This window comes from Lepidothrix coronata, unplaced genomic scaffold, assembly GCF_001604755.1.
Source record: "Lepidothrix coronata isolate B3197 unplaced genomic scaffold, Lepidothrix_coronata-1.0 Scaffold132, whole genome shotgun sequence".
Lineage (NCBI taxonomy): Eukaryota > Metazoa > Chordata > Aves > Passeriformes > Pipridae > Lepidothrix > Lepidothrix coronata.
Window position 1 is genome coordinate 61208 of NW_016690312.1, and position 19024 is coordinate 80231.

General features: G+C 45.7%; 1 protein-coding gene and 1 long non-coding RNA gene across 5 annotated transcripts in view; one reads left to right on the forward strand and one right to left on the reverse strand.

The window, feature by feature from the left end:
• Positions 1-19024, forward strand: part of WTIP (Wilms tumor 1 interacting protein) — an 85511-nt gene that overhangs the window by 27867 nt on the left and 38620 nt on the right. For 2 of the 3 annotated variants that reach the window (XM_017826942.1, XM_017826943.1), the window contains one exon: positions 2668-2769. In XM_017826942.1, the coding sequence (XP_017682431.1) occupies positions 2668-2769 (102 nt within the window). Of the gene's footprint in view, positions 1-2667; positions 2770-15722; positions 15728-19024 lie in introns of those variants that run through there. The other variant, XM_017826944.1, reaches the window with a different exon arrangement.
• Positions 6632-8400, reverse strand: LOC108503186. 2 transcript variants are annotated; one of them, XR_001876752.1, is made up of 3 exons: positions 8263-8400; positions 8006-8170; positions 6632-7086 (listed from the first exon to the last, which is right to left on the reverse strand). It is a non-coding gene; the product is annotated as an uncharacterized LOC108503186 (long non-coding RNA). The 2 variants fall into 2 exon arrangements; XR_001876751.1 differs by having other exon boundaries at positions 8006-8173.

A 19024-nucleotide genomic window follows, 5' to 3' on the forward strand; every position in this document is an offset into this window, starting at 1 on the left:
TCATCTCCATGGTCACTCATTCCTGGAGTTAATGACTAGTCTCTTAGAGCAAACAAGTTAACAAACTGACAGCTGCTCCTAACGAATCACTTGCTTGGAGAGGCCAATGCAAGTTTAATATCCACAATAAATCCTTCTGCTGCTGCTCATGGTTCAGTGGAGCAACGGCAAAGAAATGAGGTAATAACTTTCATTTATCAAAGCAGTTTGGGCTGTAGTAGATTTGTACATGAGAGCTCATAGACAGAAATGCCAGAGAATTATAGGCTGTGGATTTCTGCTCCTCTTTGGGTAGTATGAAGTGTAAATGGGAAAATGTAGGTGTTACAGGTCTCTCAGCATAACCTCACAGTCAGACTGTCAATAGCTGCCAGTCCCCAGGTACATGGTTGGCATCAAAAGCTGGGCAAGAAGCGTGCAGGTATCTGGGGAGCTCTGGGAGGGCTTTTCTCTGCCCTACCAGGAGTGAACTGAAACCTCACACCGAGTAGGGAACAGAAGCAAGAGGAAACTTGTTCCAGGTGTGCACCTCGTGTTCCCTGTGGGTGTGCAGCCCCTCCTGCCCTGTCTGGGGGTCTGGGATCACTGCAGAGCTCCTGGAATGGGATGGGACAGAGCAGGTTGGTGGGTGCTGTGCTCTGCTGGGAGGAATTCCTGCAGCTGCTGCCTCGCAGGACCTTTTCCAATCACAGTGCCCACAGTAATCAATAGCCATCTTTGATCAGTTAACCATTAACTCATGGCAAATAGCAGGGGTTTTCCATAACATTTGGTTATAAATAAATAAATTGCAGCCTTGGATAAGGCAACAAATGTTCTGAAATTCCCATTTCTCCTGTCAGGGCTGAGCTAGCCTAAGGGTTGGCATTTTCTTAGCACTTTGTTTGCAATAAACTGATGGATCTAGTTGGCAGCTAGTTTGTATTACACATTTAGCTTGGGACATTGTTAGATGCTAATATTAAACTTATAGTTGTTGCTTCACTAAAATACTGAAATCAGGTTTAATATTTTAAAATAGTAATTATTAGATTTTTTTTTAAATTATCATTTCATTTGACAAATATGTTCACAGTCTAAAATGGCAACACTGTGCCAGGATGTTGAGCTATTGAATGAAAGGCTAATCTCCCTTCATGATGTGAAATAAGGGAATTAATGGTATAGACACCAAGAAACACAGCCCCTACAGGTGTTTGTGCTTGTGCTGCACTGCCCTGAAGCAGTTCAGTTTAAAAATGGTGTTGGTTTGGCATGGTCAGATTTTGTGTTTTCCATGGATGTGTATAAAATGTTCACAGCACAGCAGGGGAGAATTCTGGGTGATAAAAGCCCAGTTTTGTATATTCTTGAGTTCCTAGGCTCTTGGGTGTATTAGCAGTTTTGTTGATGCCAGTGATTAATGTCAAGCTTGTGCATGCATTTGTAGAAATAGAGCCTCAAACAGCACATGGAACACAGCAGTTTCTTAGAGTTGTGTGAGGCAAAAAAATCTCATTTTTTTATTTTCTACTGTAGTATTTAAGAAAAGATCATACAGCCTTGACTTGAGATGTACTGTCCTGCTGCAATGGAATAGAGACCAATGGACATCTCAGAAAAACTTAAAAGTCAGTAGTTCTGACATGTGACAGAACGATGTGGATTCTCCAGAGTTTCATTTCTTCTTCGTGGGAATACAGAACCAAAGTGATTCTTGAATTATCTCTCTGCTCTGGTTTCGCTCTAAAAGAGGTTATGCATAGGTAGAAATAAATGCATAGGCAGTAGACTCTTAAAACTATAACTATGAGGAAACAGCTTTAAAAAAAACCCAAACAAAAAACCAAAAATAACCAAACCACCTCAAAATCACCTCTTTGTAAAGCTTACTGACATCATGACCTTCCCTGTGAGTCTGCCATGTGTGGAGCTGACCACTGACTTTGCCAGTGCTGTGTTGGCTCCTTGTGCTTTGGTCTGCTGGGGACTCCCTGGGAGCCATCCCTGGCATCGCCCAGGGCAGGCCTGGGCAGCAAAGGTGAATTTCTGACCCCACTCGAGCAGCATTTGTGCCCTGAGGAAGGTAGAAGCTTTGCTCTTCTGTGTTGTAGGGTGCCAGGTTTTGTTTGGGAGGTTACATGCTCTGTGAACAGAGAGTTAAACAGGTAATAAATGTGGCTGATAGATCCACTCCTCCAGTACTGTGTGGCTTTCACTGTGGACCAACACTCCTGGTGTTGCATTTCTGGAGAGGGGCAAAGAGAAGCCTTTTGGGTTTGAACTGAATTGCTGTTTTATTAGTGATTGTTGAATATAATGTGGTGGAGCACTTAGTTGTGAAGGTCCCACTGAATTATTTCTTGGGTAAGCTGAGTTATTTGCAGAGAGTGTAGATTTTCTCTCTGTTTGCACCTGCCTCCTCTGGATTTCTGTCTTAGCTAGCCTCAGTCTCCATGGATTGAAACACCAGCAGAGGCTTGCCCCCCTTAATTTTGGGTTAATTTCCAGGCATTTGTTTCCCTCCAGCCGCCTGCTGCTCTCTTGGGTACTTGAATCTATTCAGAATGAGGAGCTCATTGATTTAGGGCCTGATGGGGGGTATCATGAGTGTTGTGAATCAACAGCCTGGAGCTGTTTTTAGGAGCTACTGAGGGTTTTAACTTTGATTCTCTTTCTGTTTTGTAGGTATTTGTATAAAGTGTGGAAAAGGTGTGTATGGAGCGAGCCAGGCTTGCCAGGCAATGGGTAACCTCTATCATACCAACTGCTTCACGTGCTGCTCTTGTGGTAAGTCAGATCTACCGTAGCCTTATTATGTGGCTTCCTTTTGTTATATATATTCCTTTAGCAACCAGTGCACAGGGTGAGACCTCATCTTGCCTGCTTCCTCAGGCAAAATTCCCACGCAAGACTCCAGCTTCAAAAGTTGGGTTTTTTTTTTATTTGCCATCTGTAAGCGTTCAATGGTGTTTTCCTAAGCAGCAGCCCAAAAAAGTAGTGTTTGGTTGTTTTAAGGGCTGCATTTACAAAAATGCTTCAACCTGGCTGTTATAAGCACTATATGCTTTAAATCACTTGTGTTTATGGAACTGTAAAGTGCATGTATCATTTTTATGGAAAAAAGGGACAGATTTGTGCAGCCAAACACATATTTTTGTCTCTTTCTATTTGCAAATGCAGCTCTAGTCAAGCATGTGTATTTGTCACTTCCGTGTATACCCAATGGTCAGAAATTGTTCTCTTATGTTCAAATGTGACAAGAACAAATAGAAACTGCATGTTGAAATATCTTATGCTATTACAGAATTTTATTTTTGTAGGGGAAGACCAGGTGGTAAATCACTTGTCTCCTCCATGCTGTTCTCAGGACCTTTTTAGGTTTCCTTTTTAATCTGAAAGTGATGTTTCTGTGTGTGATTTGGGGAAGCCGTGGCTTTGCCAGGGGAAACAGGACATGGAAAATTCAGGGCAGCACTTTCAGAGTTGTTTGCCTTAAGTCAAGCATTGTGAGCTTAAGTTAGAGACTTCCTCAGTGTCTTGTCTGTAACTGCTGAGAGCTCATGAATTCCCACTCAGTTCAAGGGAAGTATGAGAGCTCAATTTTCAGGAGTCAGGTAATTTTTTATGCTTTATGCACACATTTACTTAGGTTCCTGATATATGAAAATATTTACCTGGATGTCGAAGGTCTTGTTGTGATACATATACACAGCAAAAGATTCCCTCTGAGCAGAATATGCCAAGTGGAAATTGTTTATAAAAAGGATTAATTAAGGATTAGGAAAAGAGTCAAAGATTATTGGCATAGAAGCAAATAAGTTGATAATCAAAAGACCATTGTAAAGTTCACTTGTGAAAGGAGAAGTGTTGTCTTTTCTCCTGAGGTAGAGATAAATATTTGTTTAAATAAACCTGCAACCTGACTGTAGAATTTAGTGACCTTTAGAAATGACTGTGGACCATTACCAGATGCTGGGATGAACTCATCCCAAACCTTCAGGGATCGCTCTTGACTTTGCTCAAGTCTGACAGTGAATGAGTAGCTATTTTGTTGGCTCCCAAAGTGAGCAGCATCCTGCTTAGCTGAGGATTACAAAATATGATAGTGGATAATATCTATCCACTCACTGCCAACATTAACCGAACCTAATTGCATGGGTGAGTTCCAGCTTCCTCTCTGGGGCAGAAATGTTGTTTTGAAGTAGTCAGGATGCAAGTTTGCTACCACAGGGATCTGTATGCAGGTCACTCTGTTCCTTAGTAAAATGTGTAAGGGCCAAGAAATGTATTTTAACAGCAAAATACGAACACAACTTGATTATTTAAAAGCACAACAAGCTCTTCTGACTGTTCTGGTGGGGTGTGTGTGGCCAGTGTACATCTCCCATAGGGCGACTCGAGACATGTCTGTTTGGAGCTTCCTTGTGCCCCACCCCAGCGTGCCCTGGAATTTTGTGATTCACGCTGAGTCACCAAAGGCATGAGGAAACAGTGCTCCAGGTTGTCTTCTGAGCCTCTCTGTGCTGCTCACGGGCTGGATGGTCCATGCCATGGAGGGGGGAATGTGTGGGGACTGCCTTACACGGGGCACTGCAGAGGTGGACGTGCTGCTGACAGGGCAGCAGTGCCTGAGTGCAGGTGAAACACTTCATCAAAGCTTGGGTTCATCTACAGCAAGTGGGAGTCAAAAGCAGAGCTTTTCCTCTCAGCTCAGCTCTGAAGGAGTATCAAAATGAGCGTAGCTGGAAAAAGGGTGTTGCATTTACTCTTCTGTTTCTTCCTATATTTGGGGCTGTGCAGCCCATGGAGTGATTCGGGACAGTGCCAGTAGATCCAGACTTGGCATGCAGGTTCTTTCTGTGAGAACTGCACCCTTGAGTGCAGCTACCAAATGGACACTTCTTACAGTACTGCTGTTTGTGAACAGGGAGTTAATTCTGTGACATTGGAACCTGCGCTGTAGTTTTGGTGCCAACCTTTAAAGGGATGAAGGTAACTGGAGAGGGAGGGTCCAGAAGCACCTACATAGATGATTAAAGGCTGGAGAAGGGCTAATCATGACAGCCCAGTGTATTTTGGGTATCAGAAATTATGGGAGGAAGATGTGGCTGGAGCTTATAAATACCCATAAAACAGCATTAGAAAGTGGTCTCATATGTACTAGAGACAAACACAAGATCGTTTCTGGAGGCTGAAATTACACAATTCAAATAGGAAATCAGAGACAGTTTTTCTACAATGAGGATGATTAACTGCTGGAAGGAAACAGCAAGAGAAGTGGCAGATTCTCTGCTCTTCTTTGTTTTCAAATTAAGACCAAATGTCCCTTTGCAGAATGTTTTAAGTTCAGCTGAGCTTTAGGTAATTGGGTGATCATTAATGATCTTTGTTAGGCAAGGGGTCACAACACACACTAGTGCTCCTTCTGAGCCTTTGGCAGGAGAGTGGAGCCAGGACCATGGTTCTCTCTGCCTAAAACAGTTCCTGTGCTTACTTGTGTGGGCTTGACGCTGGCTGGGTGTCAGGTGCTCACCAAAGCCACTCTGTCACTGCCTCCTCAGCTGGATGGGGAGACAAAACACAATGAAACATTTGTGGGTCGGGATAAGGACAGGGAGAGATCAGTCACCAGGTACTGACACAGTTTATTACCAATCAAATCAGAATAGGATAATGAGAAATAAAAACGGAATCCGAAAACACCTTCTCCTCACCCCTCCCTTCTTCCTGGGCTCTCCTTTACTCCCAGCTTTCTCTACCTTCTCCCCTGAGCAGTGCAGGGGGATGTGGGATGGGGGCTGTGGTCAGTTCATCCCATCTTGTCTCTGCTGCTGCTTCCTCCTCAGTGGGAGGACTCCTCACACTCTTCCCCTGCTCCTGTGTGGGGTCCCTCCCACGGGATGCAGTCAGTCCTTCAGGAACAGGCTGCTCCAGAGTGGGTCCCTTCCATGGGGTCAGTCCTTAGGAACAGGCTGCTCCAGAGTCAGTCCTTAGGAACAGGCTGCTCCAGAGTCAGTCCTTAGGAACAGGCTGCTCCAGAGTGGGTCCTTTCCATGGCCTTTACTGGACATGGGGGAGTTTCTGGCAGTTTTTCACAGAAGCCACCCCTGTAGCTCTCTCACCACCAAAGCCTTGCTACACCAACCAAATACAACTTAGAAATCTGAGAGTAAGAGCACGAGATTGCCTTTCTTCTTTTGTCCTTCTTTCCCCCCCCAAATAACAATGACCTGAACTTTCCTCCAGCAGTTTTCAGTTTTACTTTCCATATAATGGCTGTAGAGAGTAAAAGGCAATAACCAAAAACAATAATTCTGTACCTAAAGACATCTGATTTAGATAAGGGCCCAATATTTAACCAGCTACAATTAAAAAATAAATAAAATAATATTTCAAACCCTTGGGAAAAGTTGTGGTTTGGAGACCACTCAGGCTGAAATGTGATAATGAGTGATGGAGCCTCCAAGGCCTCATTTCATCACTTGGCAGTGAGTGTTTTCAACTCAGCAAAGACAAGTGCAGTTGTGCAGAGAAGTGGAAATTCTGCCCTAGTCAGAGCCCTTTCTTAGGCACTTCTTGGAGCTGATCTTTGGTTTCAGTGCCAGGTGCTGTCTGTCAGGGTGCCCTGGGTGAAAAGGGCAGCGTGTGGCAGGACAGGCCCTCCCGTGCCTTCCTGGGAGCACAGAGGGCTCGCTCCTGTGCTGTCCTTTCCCACCCCCCCATCACATATCACAGCAGTGCTGGAGGGTTTGTCTTCCTTGCAGTTAAGAGGAAAACCAAAAATACACCCATGGGTACTTCTGTGAGAGCTCCAGCCTTGCCCAGTGTAGGGGTGTGAGGATGGAAGGGTGGACTTTTGGGGGTCTCCTGCAGAGATGGTGATTAGTTCTTGAGGGCACAAACACAGAAAAATGGAGAAATATTTCAAATACAAAGTAAATAAACAGGACACTTCTGTCCCCTTTAGGCATTTTGGTAAAATGCTCAGATGGTAAACCTCTTCATTGTCTTCCTACATTCTGGCAACTCTGGGGAAAGAGCCTCAGTAATGTTGATTCAGAGTTGTACAGGATCTCCTCAAAAAAAGCAAATTTCACCAGTGACCTGAGGTCAAAAGAAAAATAGAAAGGAAAAGTAAATTACTTATCAGGCACATTTTATGTGCTGCATTTCTGCCTCTCCAGTGTGTTCAGTGGCTTCTGGATAGTTGAGCCTTGCTCCTGGAGCTGAGCAAGTTCAGCATCTCAGAACTCTGTCAGGTAATTTTTGCCACGTCTCTGTGTAAACCCCTGTTGGCTTCTGCAAAAGGCCATGCTCCTCAAATAGCTCTTTTTCAGAGGTCAGATAATTCTCTTCAGGTAAGGTAAAAGCCAAAGTGATCTGGTTTCCTGGGATCAAGTAGTTCAATGTAGACCTTTATCCTCAATCTCCTAGAGAAAACAACTGAAGCTTGTTAGGATGGTTTCTAAATGTAGATTCCCTCTCAGCCCTGACACCAGTAAAACCTCTTTTAGGCCTTGATTCAACAAAACACTTAGCTGTGTTTAAATATGTTATATTACTCATATGTGAGCATGTTTTGCTAAATCTTAAATAACAGATATTAATTCAGGCAACAACATACTGTCCCTTCTGTTGAGTGTAAAATCTTAGCTTTGGCAGGAGTTCAGTTACAAATGTTTTTTATGGAAGACAAGAGCTGAAAAATGTCTGCCTGAAAAGCTCATCATGTAATTCCTCTTGATAGTGTTTCAGAGCACGACAGGATTTCATGAAGAATAATTGCTATAATGCCAGATTGCTTGTGTGATCTAAGTGCAGGTGAACAGTTGCAGGAATTAATGGGCTCTGTTTGATGCTCATTAAAGAAGATAACTTATCTGGTGCCTCCCGTTTGCAGCTCATAACGCCGTCCACAGCATCTTTTCAGGCTGAAAATTTTAATCCCGTGGCAACGATTGTAGAAACTGCAGTAAGATAAATCTTTAGTATGAGGAATATCAGTTTGTTATTTGTTACTCACAGGGTGCAGGAGGTGGTCAGGGAATGAGCTTTGTTGAGCTGAGGGTTTGAAGTCCCTGCTCTCAAAGCTGAGATGTATTTCACCACAGAAATCAGGGACGTGTCCTGCTCTCCTACGCGAAGGCAAACGTTTGAACGGGCCATTCGTCTTTGATTTGCACTTTTGCTGCTGGGTTGGAGGCACAGGAAGTCAGAGCACGATCAATCAGAGGCTGAAAGCAGACTGTGTATCCCGAGGGTGTGCAGCTCATTCCTTACCTGGTAGCTGCTGACCGACCAGAGCGCTCAGGGAGGTTCATGCAGCAGTTCAGATCTAAGGAGCAGCTCAGGGAGGTGTCACAGCTCAGCTGGTGACAGGCACTGCTGCTGGCCCAGCCTTTGTCCAGCCCTCTCAAACTCACACCAGCCTCTGGGAGGATCCCGGCGAGGGACAGCCCAGCTGGGACACCTGTGTCAGTATTACTGTTACCTGGGTTAAGGGCACCTCTGAATGAGCCCCTGCCCTCCAGCTGATGTGAAAGGGGAATTGGTTCATGGACACAACCTGCCTTTTCACCTCGAGACAACAGCTCCCTTCTGTCTCAAGTCTCAGTGCTACTGTATGTACATGTCTATTAATAGGAGGCTGCTCGTGTCCCAGCTTGTTGGGAGAAGTTCCTCTTGGCACTGGAAATGACCTTTTGCGTATTTGCTGCCTCGAGTCAAACCTTTGCTTGCTCTTGGTGGTAGTAAGACATAGAACATCTTAAGGGAGCTGTGTCCCTTCAGTGTATATTTATCAACAGTTGGTGAGTTTTTAAAATACCCAAATTCCCAGTGGAAGATTTATTTTCAATTCATGTTTGTTGTGTCCCCACGGTATATTTCTAAGTGTGGCATGAGTCGCTGCATCCAAATTGCACACTGCTAGTGCTTGCTTTGTAGCCTTAAATTGTCTGTGAATGTGATTTTCACATAAAACAAAATTCAGTGTCAAAATTTGGAGTTGGTAATCACAGTGGTAGAAATGTGTGTTTGTGTCAGGGGCTTTTAACCTCGTGGCTCACTTAGCAGTGACTCAGCTGAAGGTTCTGTACCTGTTCATCTTTCTATAGCTGCTTTACGCAACTCTTCTGGGCATCAAGGATACACTGCTGGAGCACTTCAGGGTGAGGAGCTGATGAGCATTGCTGTGAGTGGTACACTGCCATGCAGTGAAGGTCTGCTGGGTAGCCACTGTCCCTGCACACTTCTCACTGCCATTTTCTAGCCACAGTCTGTTGGAGCAGACTGAAGTTGTGGGATTTTTGCTCTGTGATCCTGCCAGAGCCATTGGCTAATACCTGGTGCTCAGGGAAGACAGGCTGACAGTGATTCAGTGCTGTGCATGTTGGAACACTCCTCTGTGGCCCCCATGGTGTGAGAGCTGGGTGCCCTGGACTTGCATAACTCCCATTGTTGCTCATCCACATCTCAGCCCAGTGTCTGGGTTGGTTCCATGGCCACCTGAACGTTTGGTGCTTTCCAAGCCCTAACTGGAGCTGGCAGCAGGTCCTGGTGCATGTGGGGCAGATCCTTGGAGGGGTGATTTGTGGGAAAAGCCAAGGAGTGTGGAGAAGTGGGAGGTTGGTTACGAGCAGGGAGCAGAGGATTTGGTGCCTGTGCCGCGGAAGCTGCGGTTGGTGTAGACGTGTCAGTGAGATAACTCCCAGTGCTGCAGGAGGGCAGAGCTCTGCCTGACTCATCCTGCTGCTCTGGGATAAGGCACAGCCTGTGCTCAGCCCCACGCTTCCCATTTTAACACCTATCAAGGCAGACAGTTCGAAGCTATTCCAAGTATGTCTGCAACTGCAGTCCCAGACACCCCCCAGTGCAGCACTCGGGGAAGGGAGGTGCTGGCTGCAGGAAGAGGCCGTGGATGGCAGAGATGACAGCTCCCTTCAGATGGTCCAGGCTCACCTTGTGCAACACTGAACCGTGAATGAGTCTCAGCAAAGGAATGTAATCTTCTGGTGATTAAAAGTCAAACTTGGACACCAGCCCATGTAAGAGCCCCAGTACCTTTGGGTACTGATTGGTAGAAGAGTGTTTTCTTTATCTTGATCCCTGGTTAGTCTGATAATACCCCAGGCTTTAGAAGAACAAAAACAATGGGATGGGAAAAGGGTCATCAGAAGTATTTGAGATGGGATCACAGTTTGAGCTGGAAGGGACCTGCAATCATTGGGTCCAGCTCTTGAGAGAATGGCCCATACAGGGATCACACCCACAACCTTGGTGTTGTTAGCACCATGCTCTGACCATCTCCTTTATTTAGAATTTATTTAATTGGGTTTTATATTTTGGGAGGCACTTTGTAGTTTCTCTGCATTGCTGTCTGTTATCCCAGGTAGCTCTGGCCCAGCAGGGCACTGCTCTGTGTGCTGGGCTTTAGATAGACCAGTGCTGTGGCCCTTCTACAGACTCTACTGCTGGAGGAGGTGTTATGTCAGGAGATGTTTTCAATTCTGTGACTACTTTAAATTACGTTAGTTCAGCTCTAGAAGAGAAGCTGTTTTTTTGGGGGTGGCTCATCAGATTGGCCTTACTTCCACGGGGACATCTCAGATACTTGAAGATGCATGTGTTTAAAGCTGTCTTGGTTGTGGGGGGTGTGTATAGCATGGAGTGTCACTCTCCAAGTCTCTGAGGGCTGCTGTGGCTGTGGTAGCTGGAGGCTGATGCCCAGGGAAGGGTGATGGTGATGGGGAGCTGACCAACAGGGAACTGCGAAACATTTCCACTCCCTGTTCCTGATGATCAGAGGGCATGTGATCAGTAGTTGTCTGGTGGTTTGTCTCTGTCTCCTTGTTTCCTTGAAAGGTTGTAATTGCATTCTGCTATTAATGATTCCAGCATGAAATGTGTGGCATTTGATGGTTATTTTAATTGGTGGGGGTTGCCTGGCAACTAATGACGGAAACTTTTCTCTGTGTTGATGGACTGACCATGGATGTTTTCCTTCCACAATATTTCTGTATTCATAATGTGAAACCAATCACTGACGGCACCTGTGATCCTTTCAGGGCTTGGAAAACACGAAGTACAAAAACCATGCTCTAATTAACAAGGTTTCTGCCTCTGTTTTTTATTTCTGTAAATAAAAACAGAGAGAGAGAACTTGCACAGTTTTGTGGGTTTGAAATGTCACCTCTTTCCTCATGTAACAAGATTTGCTAAAATTTCCTTGTCAGTGTTTATTATCTGCAGGTCTCAATTGTCTTATCTGGAACCCACATCTCTTGGGTGTTCAGTCTTTCCTTTAACTCTTTTTTTTTTCTTCTTTTCTTGTCTTTCCCTCTGCCCATTTAAAATGTTTTTTGGAACACACCTCATTTTCTCCAGAAGAATAAACTCCCCTGGGCTTCTGTTGAGTTCATCTCTCAAAGGGGAAGAAATCCAGATAATCCAGAACAGAGCACAGGCAAGTCACTGGCATTACCAACAGATGTTTCTGTTTCCCATTTCCAGGTTCTGTAATTTTTAAGTGTTACCTAAAAACAAAGGGGGAAAACAGGGGGAAGGGAAAAGTGAAGAAGAGAGTGAGTGAAAGGAGAAGCACAGGGTTGGCTTCCTGTAATTTTAATGACCTAAGTTTCTGCTCTATGTTGTCCCTGTGTATTTTGCAAAGTGCCTAATTTATGCTTTAGTGATGTCCTTGATCTTTACTCATCTGAAAACTAAACCTGGAAACTCCAAAATAATTTCTTTTCAATATAGATCATCATCACTTCTTCAAGAATAAATCTATTCTATCTCCACACTTGCCAGATAATCAGTGTTGTCCTTCAGCACTCAGTAAATCTGTTTTTTCACCCACAACCAACTGATCATTTCTTTCCCAGGGCCTGTCTCAGTAAATTTTGTGACAGCCACAAACCTGTCCCTGTACACAAACATGTTCAGGCTCCCATGTGTTTAGCCTGCCCTATGGCCACAGATCACCTGGATACTCTGCTGTCATTTGGGGGAATCTCCACCTTTCCCTTGTCCTGCCCTTGAGTGACCTCACCCTGGACAGACCCGGGGTGTGCTCTGTGGGCCACCACTACCTGATGGTTTCCCTGGTGTGTTGGAAGGATTGAACTTCAGTTTTTGATGCATCCTCTGTGAAGATTTCCATCTCCCAGGGTTCTCTTTTCCCTTCTTTCTGCCTGCATTTGCTCTGGCCTGTGCCTGCTCTGATACTGAAGAATTCAGACTTACTGTTATTTCTGTGTGGGCATCTTTTGTTTTTAATCTCCAACAAGCACAATGGATTTCTTTAGTCAAGATCTTATCTGCATGTCAGTACCTTTTTCTCCAGAAAATAGGGAGCTTGTCTTCTTGCCTTTGGCACTGTTTGAAATCTTATTTTACCCTGGTACTTTCCCATTTTGATTTGTTTTGCATATCTTAGGCTTTTCATGGATCCCTGAGTTCCCAGGGTCTAAGGACTCCAAACTGTTGGCAGTTCATCATCCCCATATCAAGGAGGTGAGATTATAACACTTTGCAGCCATGGCAACTTCAGTCTGCCTTTCTCACCAGCAAAGCTCTTTTCCATACTTCCAGACGGTTTTCTGTTCTTATTCCTGTTACCTGTTTTCTGTCTCCAGTCTTGGTCTTGTTGTGTCCCTTCCCTGGTGCCAGTGCAGTGACAGGACCTCTCCTCTCCTGCCAGGCCACACAGCACCTCTCAGTCCAGCTCTGCAAGTCCTGCCTAACAAGGTCAGGAGCTCTTGGCAAAGGACAAGGTGTGAAGAGGAAATCTGGTTTTGTTGCTTCTGTTATCTTCATCCTCCTGTGCTCTCTGACAGGACTCTCTTTGCACCTGGTGCACGTCCAGGCTGGGTTACAAACTCAGCCTTAACAGTAATTCTTGTTTACTGCTTATTTCGAGGGAAACATGTCTGTGTGGCCTGAAAACACACTGAAGTTCCACATCAGAAAGCAGCCTGGGATTTACCTTACAAATTCATTTTACAGATCAAGGTTTTCACTGCTACTCTTCACCTTAAGGATGCTTTTACCTCTTGTGGGTCTAGAAAAGCTGTTTCCCATAACAATCCTGCCACGTACAAAACAAAATAAAAGATTCATTTTTTTTTTTTTTGCTAAAGTTTGTCTTCACACTTATAAGATACACAGTGGCAGCAAACTTCAGCATTCTGTCTCTCAGGCTTTCTCCTGGCAGAGGGTATTGGCAAAGGACCAAATTGGCAAAGAGAACAAATTCTTAGAGGACTGATGGGTTGGTGGCCACCAAGGGGTAGATCAGCCCTGTGAGTCAGAGGATGGGGTTTTAATCCACTTGCCACAGGGTTCCTTGTCCCCTTGGGCAGATCACTCAGCCTGTCTGCCTTGGCCCATGTGCACATAATTCTTGTCACCTCCCTCACATGGGTGATACCATGCTGCTTTCATTAATACTTTGAAACTGTGTGGAGATCCTGAGGTCAAAGAACTGGGGAAGTGAGAAGTTCTATAAATCAGTAAGTAATTATTGTAATATCACAAATAGAGGCATTTGCTGGAGGAAACACTTGCAGTGTCTGGCAGCCCAGCCATACAGCTGCTGCAGCATGCTACTGAAACTAATTACTTACTCAAATAATGCGTATTTACAGTTTATGGGGGACCATTTTTAGGATTATATGTCATTAAATACATGGACTAATGTAACATTTTAAAAAGACTGCTTTCCCAGCACTGCTCCCCAGAGCCCTGAGTGCCTGGGCCACGTCAATAACGTTCCCATTCCTCTGTCCAAGCCCAGTGTTGTGTTTTTAATTTATTTTCAGTATCCAAGGAATGCTGTCTCCAGTATTCTGAGGACTCTGAGTCGGATGTGAGACACAAATGCACCAGAGAAGCTTATCAGAGAACCAGGCTTGGCAGGAATCCTACATAAACAACCAGGCATTTTTCCTACTTGAAATGAGGGGGCTCGGGAGGATTGGCCGACTGCAGCTGCAGTGGGCTGGCCTTGGGCACCAAGGAAAGTGCTTTGGTGACCCCTGGTATTTACATGACCTGAATGCTTTGCCTGCTTATAAACTTACTGGTATAGAATGACCAGCTTGGTCCTGGTAAATTGACTTCTACAGGTCAGAGTTATTTACCAGCAGCGGATGTTTTCTCCTACCCTTGGACTTCTCAGGAAATTTTAGTTTGGTTTTAACTCAGGTAACGAAGAGCTCTTGTTCCCACCCACTCTTCTCTGTTCCTTAAAACACAGCACAGGAAGAAACTCAGTAAATTTGATCTTGGCCAGAAAGCTTTTTTTTTTCCCCTCTTCCAATAAATATCTCATTTCCTGAAAATCCTGCCTTTGACCAGAGCTTCTGCTGGGACTTTTTAGATTTATCATCTCTCATGGCCAAATCCAGTTTCAGTTAGTGCTGAAGTACTCCTGACTTTGTGGAGAGCAGTGTGAGCTCTTAGCTGGGCAGCAGGACCTTCACACTGACATCACTGCTGTGGTTTGCCCCAGGTGAGCCACTTCCCTGTGGCTATATAAAAAGCAGGTAGTTTTGCAATATTGCTTTGATTACGAACACCATGCCAGAAAATTTAGGGAATTATTTTACGGTTTTACTGTGAAATTCTTAGTATTTTACCGGCGTGAAACCTGTACGTGGATGCCCTGCATTGAACTGACACAAAAATCTTCAGGCTTGTAAACTGGATCCCACAGTCTTGAGTTAGGTACAGTAAATGCTTTCTAAAAACAAACCTGAGGCAGCAGCCCCCTGCTGTGCCTCTGTGGTGGCCAGGGCCCAGCCCAGCTGTGTCACTGCTTCTCCATTTCTGGGGTTGTTGGCTCCGTGGGGCAGTTCCCAGGTATCGGATGGGGCACAGGTGGGCAGCCAGCAGAGATCCTGTGATAGACACACTGTGCTGTTGGGGTGTGACTGGAAATGGTGTTGGGCTGGTGGGGGGACAGCAGGCTGAGGCTGGTACACATGGCCTCTCTCCTTGCCTTGCTCACCAGCTCCCCTGGCTCAACATCCAAATTAATGAGAATTCCCTTCTTCAAGTGGTGGAGGAGGCAGGAGTGTGATAACATAGGTATAGTTCTGTGTTCCTTGCCTCTCCCAAACATCCCAGCAGGCTCAAGGCATGTGAGGAGGGGTTCCTCTGGGAATGGTGTTGAGCATTTGTTGGACACTTGGTCCTCTTGTTCCTCTTCTCATGGATATTTAGTGCTTGTGAACAGGTTCATGTCCTGTGGTCCTGGGCCAGAATAACCCCCTACCATCGTTTGGGGTTGTGGGTGCTCAGGGGCTTCAGCATTTCACCCCCAACATTGCTGTTCTGAGTGATAAACGACCGCCCTGCAAGCTGGAATGGCAAAGGGCATTTGGCTCTTGGAGCCGTGTCCCACACAGCTGTGTGACAGGTGAAGGTTTGGCTTGGTGTGTTTAAGTTTTTGTTTGTGTGTGACGTGACTAGAGAGGTGTGGTAGCCTGGGAGCCTGCTGGAGGCAGGAAGTGTTGTTTATATCCTCAAAGCATCTTCTGCCCAGTGGTTTAGCAAGTGCTCTGGTCACCTCGTGCTGTTTGAGAGGAGAACCTGGGGCAGGAGGGGGCAGGGGCAGCTGGTGACAGTCGTGGCCTCTGCCATGGGGTTTAAACCCCACAGTAAACTCGGTTGTTTGTGAGCTCACTGGGGCCTTGCAAAGTCATCCCCAAAGTCCCCCATGAGCAGTTGCTGCCTTGTGGTGTTTGGGGCAGGCTTGGAGAACCAGGTTTAAGTCCCACTGAGACCCTCCCTTCCCTCTGCCCACTCATCCCATGGAGTGCAGGTGGCACAGCAGTGCTGGGTGCTCAGCCAGGGGGTCCCTCGATGCTCTGTGCACTGTCCTGCTGCTTTTTGTCTTCACAGACTCCCTCTAGAGATGCACAAACCCCTGTATTCCTTCCTGTTCACAGCCCCACACAACCTTATCCTCACCTCCATATCTGCTGGTCCTGCTCCTCCCCTGTGACCCAGTTGGTCAGTCCCTGGCAGTGCATCATCCCCTGCCTGCTCCCACTGTCCAGCTCCTGCAGCCCAGCCTGGGTCAGGCAGGCAGCCTACGGGGCTGGGGAAGGGCCTTCCAGCAGTGCTCCCTGCTCTGGATGCCCCCTTAGGCTTCCTGCTTTCTCCTCCTCTCCCCCAGCCCCCAAGCTGAGTTTCTTGCCTAAAACCTTCCAGCCTTAACTCTTTGTTTGCCAAACTCCTGTGAACTTGCACTGTGTTTGGAGTAGTAGCAACAAAAGTGAATGGTGAGCTAGGCAAGAAAAAGGCAAAGAATTGGAGGAGAGACCCTTTTAAAGTATGTTTGTAAGAAGCAGCAGCAGTGGCTGGTGGGTTCAGCAGGGCTGACTCAGCTGTGCAGGGACTCTGTGCCAGCACACAGCCACTCATACCTGCAGCTCTTTTAACTGTGCCTGTACAGAGTGAAAGGCATCTAAATTAAGTGCATATTTAAAAGCAGGAATGCATTTAGGAATCATTCTTGATCCCTGACTGTTATGTCTCAATGGTTGTCTGTCAATGTGTTGTAAAACACAAATGTGCTGTGTCTTGACATTAAATGAGATACAGTGACAGAAGCTCAGTACACATCACTCCCCTGGCTGCCTGGGTGCTCTGCACTGTCACTCTTCCAATTGTGTTCCCCGCAAAACTTTTCCTGGAAATAGAGCAAATAACTGCACTGAGTGAGTCAGTGGATTACCAACTGTAGGAACCATGGCAGTGTAAATTCAGACCCATGGAAACAATTTGCTGAATCGGTATTAACAGTCCAGTGGTCTCTAGAGCAGCAGTCTCCAAAGTGGGGTCCACACACCCCACAGAGTGTTCAAGATGGTCCTTTAGGGTGCAGGAAGAAAATACTTCCCTAGTAGATGTATATAATTTATAAATATACACATCCTTAGGGTGCATGTGCAAACATTATTTATTGGTAGGGGAGCACCATCAAAAACGTTTGGATATCACCATTCTAGAGGAAGAAAGCCTAAAGAATACAGAGCCACCAGGACTTGTTCTGCTGATTGCACAAGTTATTTAACAAAAGAGAATGTATACACTTGGGAAAATGAGGTTGGAAATCATCTACTTAAATTCTTAAGAAAGCATGTAGGTGAGAGCCAGAGATCATGTTTTCTAAGCCTTGTTTTTGAACAGATGTTATTTTTTTGTTGCCCTGGTTAAATTCAAGTAGCAAATCATCCCTGTTGTTATGACTGTGCTATTCCAGGCCATGAGGCTGGTTCAGGGAGAGGGGCTGGTGCTGCTCTCCCACAAGTCTTGTGGTGTTCAGCTGATGCTGGTGGAGATAATTTGGTGTCAACACACAGAGGTGTCACACACTGAGCTGGCACATCCACACGGTGCCTGCACATTGAAAGCTGGGGGAGGCTCCTCTGAGAGTCGTGCAGAGGGGAAAATTGTCCTTTATCAGTGGAGCTCTGCAGCTGATCCTGTGCAGTTCTGAGTGATTACCTTTGGGGGTCACAGCAGTCAGTACATTTGGGGTTTGTGGTTTGCTAGATAGCTGCTTTTTCATATTTGCTTCTAGAGCCTTTTCCCCCAAGCCCAAACGCTGGGCTAGTGAACAGGATGTGCCAAACCCAAAAACCAGGGGAAATGGAAAGAAATAACCAGGTTTGATAAGAGCATGGCTGTAGGCAGAGGTTTGCACTGTCTCAGTCACCACTGGCTGGAGTGGTGACCTGATGTCTCATGCCGGGTAGAGAAGAGAGGAAGGAAGTGGATTTAGTAGAAAATTGATTGCATCTACTTGGGCCCTTTCCAGCTAAATTCTGAGTTAAGTACATTCATCCTGAACTAATCGTTGCGGAGCATTTGCTGAAATCTCACATACTTCTTAAAAGGAAAGCTAAGCATTAAAGGAACAATATCCTTATTGTACCTGAGTGCCAAAAGAAGTGAGTGTACTGTCAGGAGCTGTACCTATCCAGCTCTCTGGCTTGAAAGCTGCTTGTGGGTTTAGTACTAATGTGACCTGTTGCAGGAAGCTGTGGTTAGTCCACCACAAAATATCAAGGACAGCCCAGGGAGGCTGATCTCTGATTACATTTCAAATTGGTTGAGCAAATCCCAGTTCATTTCAGTAATTCAGTACAACAACTGAAAATTTTCAGTCTTATTTACAGCAAAGCATACTGGAATATTGTCTAAAACACATATCTAAAGTCCTAGCAAGGTTTTGTTCCAAGTCACACAGGATAAATCTGAAGTAATTATTAACATCAGTATAATTGTTCACTAATGCGAGCAAGAGAAGAGTTGTTCTCTGTGCAGGACTTTCACATTTACTGCTAAATAATCTAAACCCAAAGAATGTGCTTCAAAACTGGCAGATGCTTTAATACTTTGCCATTCTGTGAGTATTATTTCTTCAGTCTGTACTAACCTTTCTAAGCTGCCTTGGCACTTCTGGACCCAAGGACCACTCCCTGACACATTCTTCCATTGTCCCATGAAGAAAAGAGTTACAGTTGTTGCTCAAGATGCCATCTCTAGTGTTATAGGTTATAAATCTGAGAGAGAAATTTTTCTTTCCCTGCTTCCCTGTGAGAGAAAGAGTTCGAATTGGGAAGGGGGAAGTGAATCAATTAGCCTTACAAAAGGAATGGCTGGCCAGGCTGCATTCCATGCTAATGGCCCATCAATGCTGGAGTGAGGGGGAAGGTTTTGGAGATTTGGGGAGCTGGCCGCCCAGACAGAGGACAGGTCAGACCGTGGAGTTCTCTCGCCGGGACGGAGACAGGGACTGTGTCCGGGCATTTCTGGAGGAAAAGCCTGGGAGCCAGTTTTTCTGGTTCTTTGGTCCTGGTGAGGCCTGACCACTGTCCCTGCGCCGCCACTGCCTCGTGACTCCCGCCGGGACCTGCTGGGTCTTTCATCGGAGAGGTCTGTGCTCGCTGGGAGAGGAGGGGAGAGCCTCGGAACACCGTCACCTGGGAACAGTGAGTCCCGTAGGGGTGAGCTGCTTTCCCTG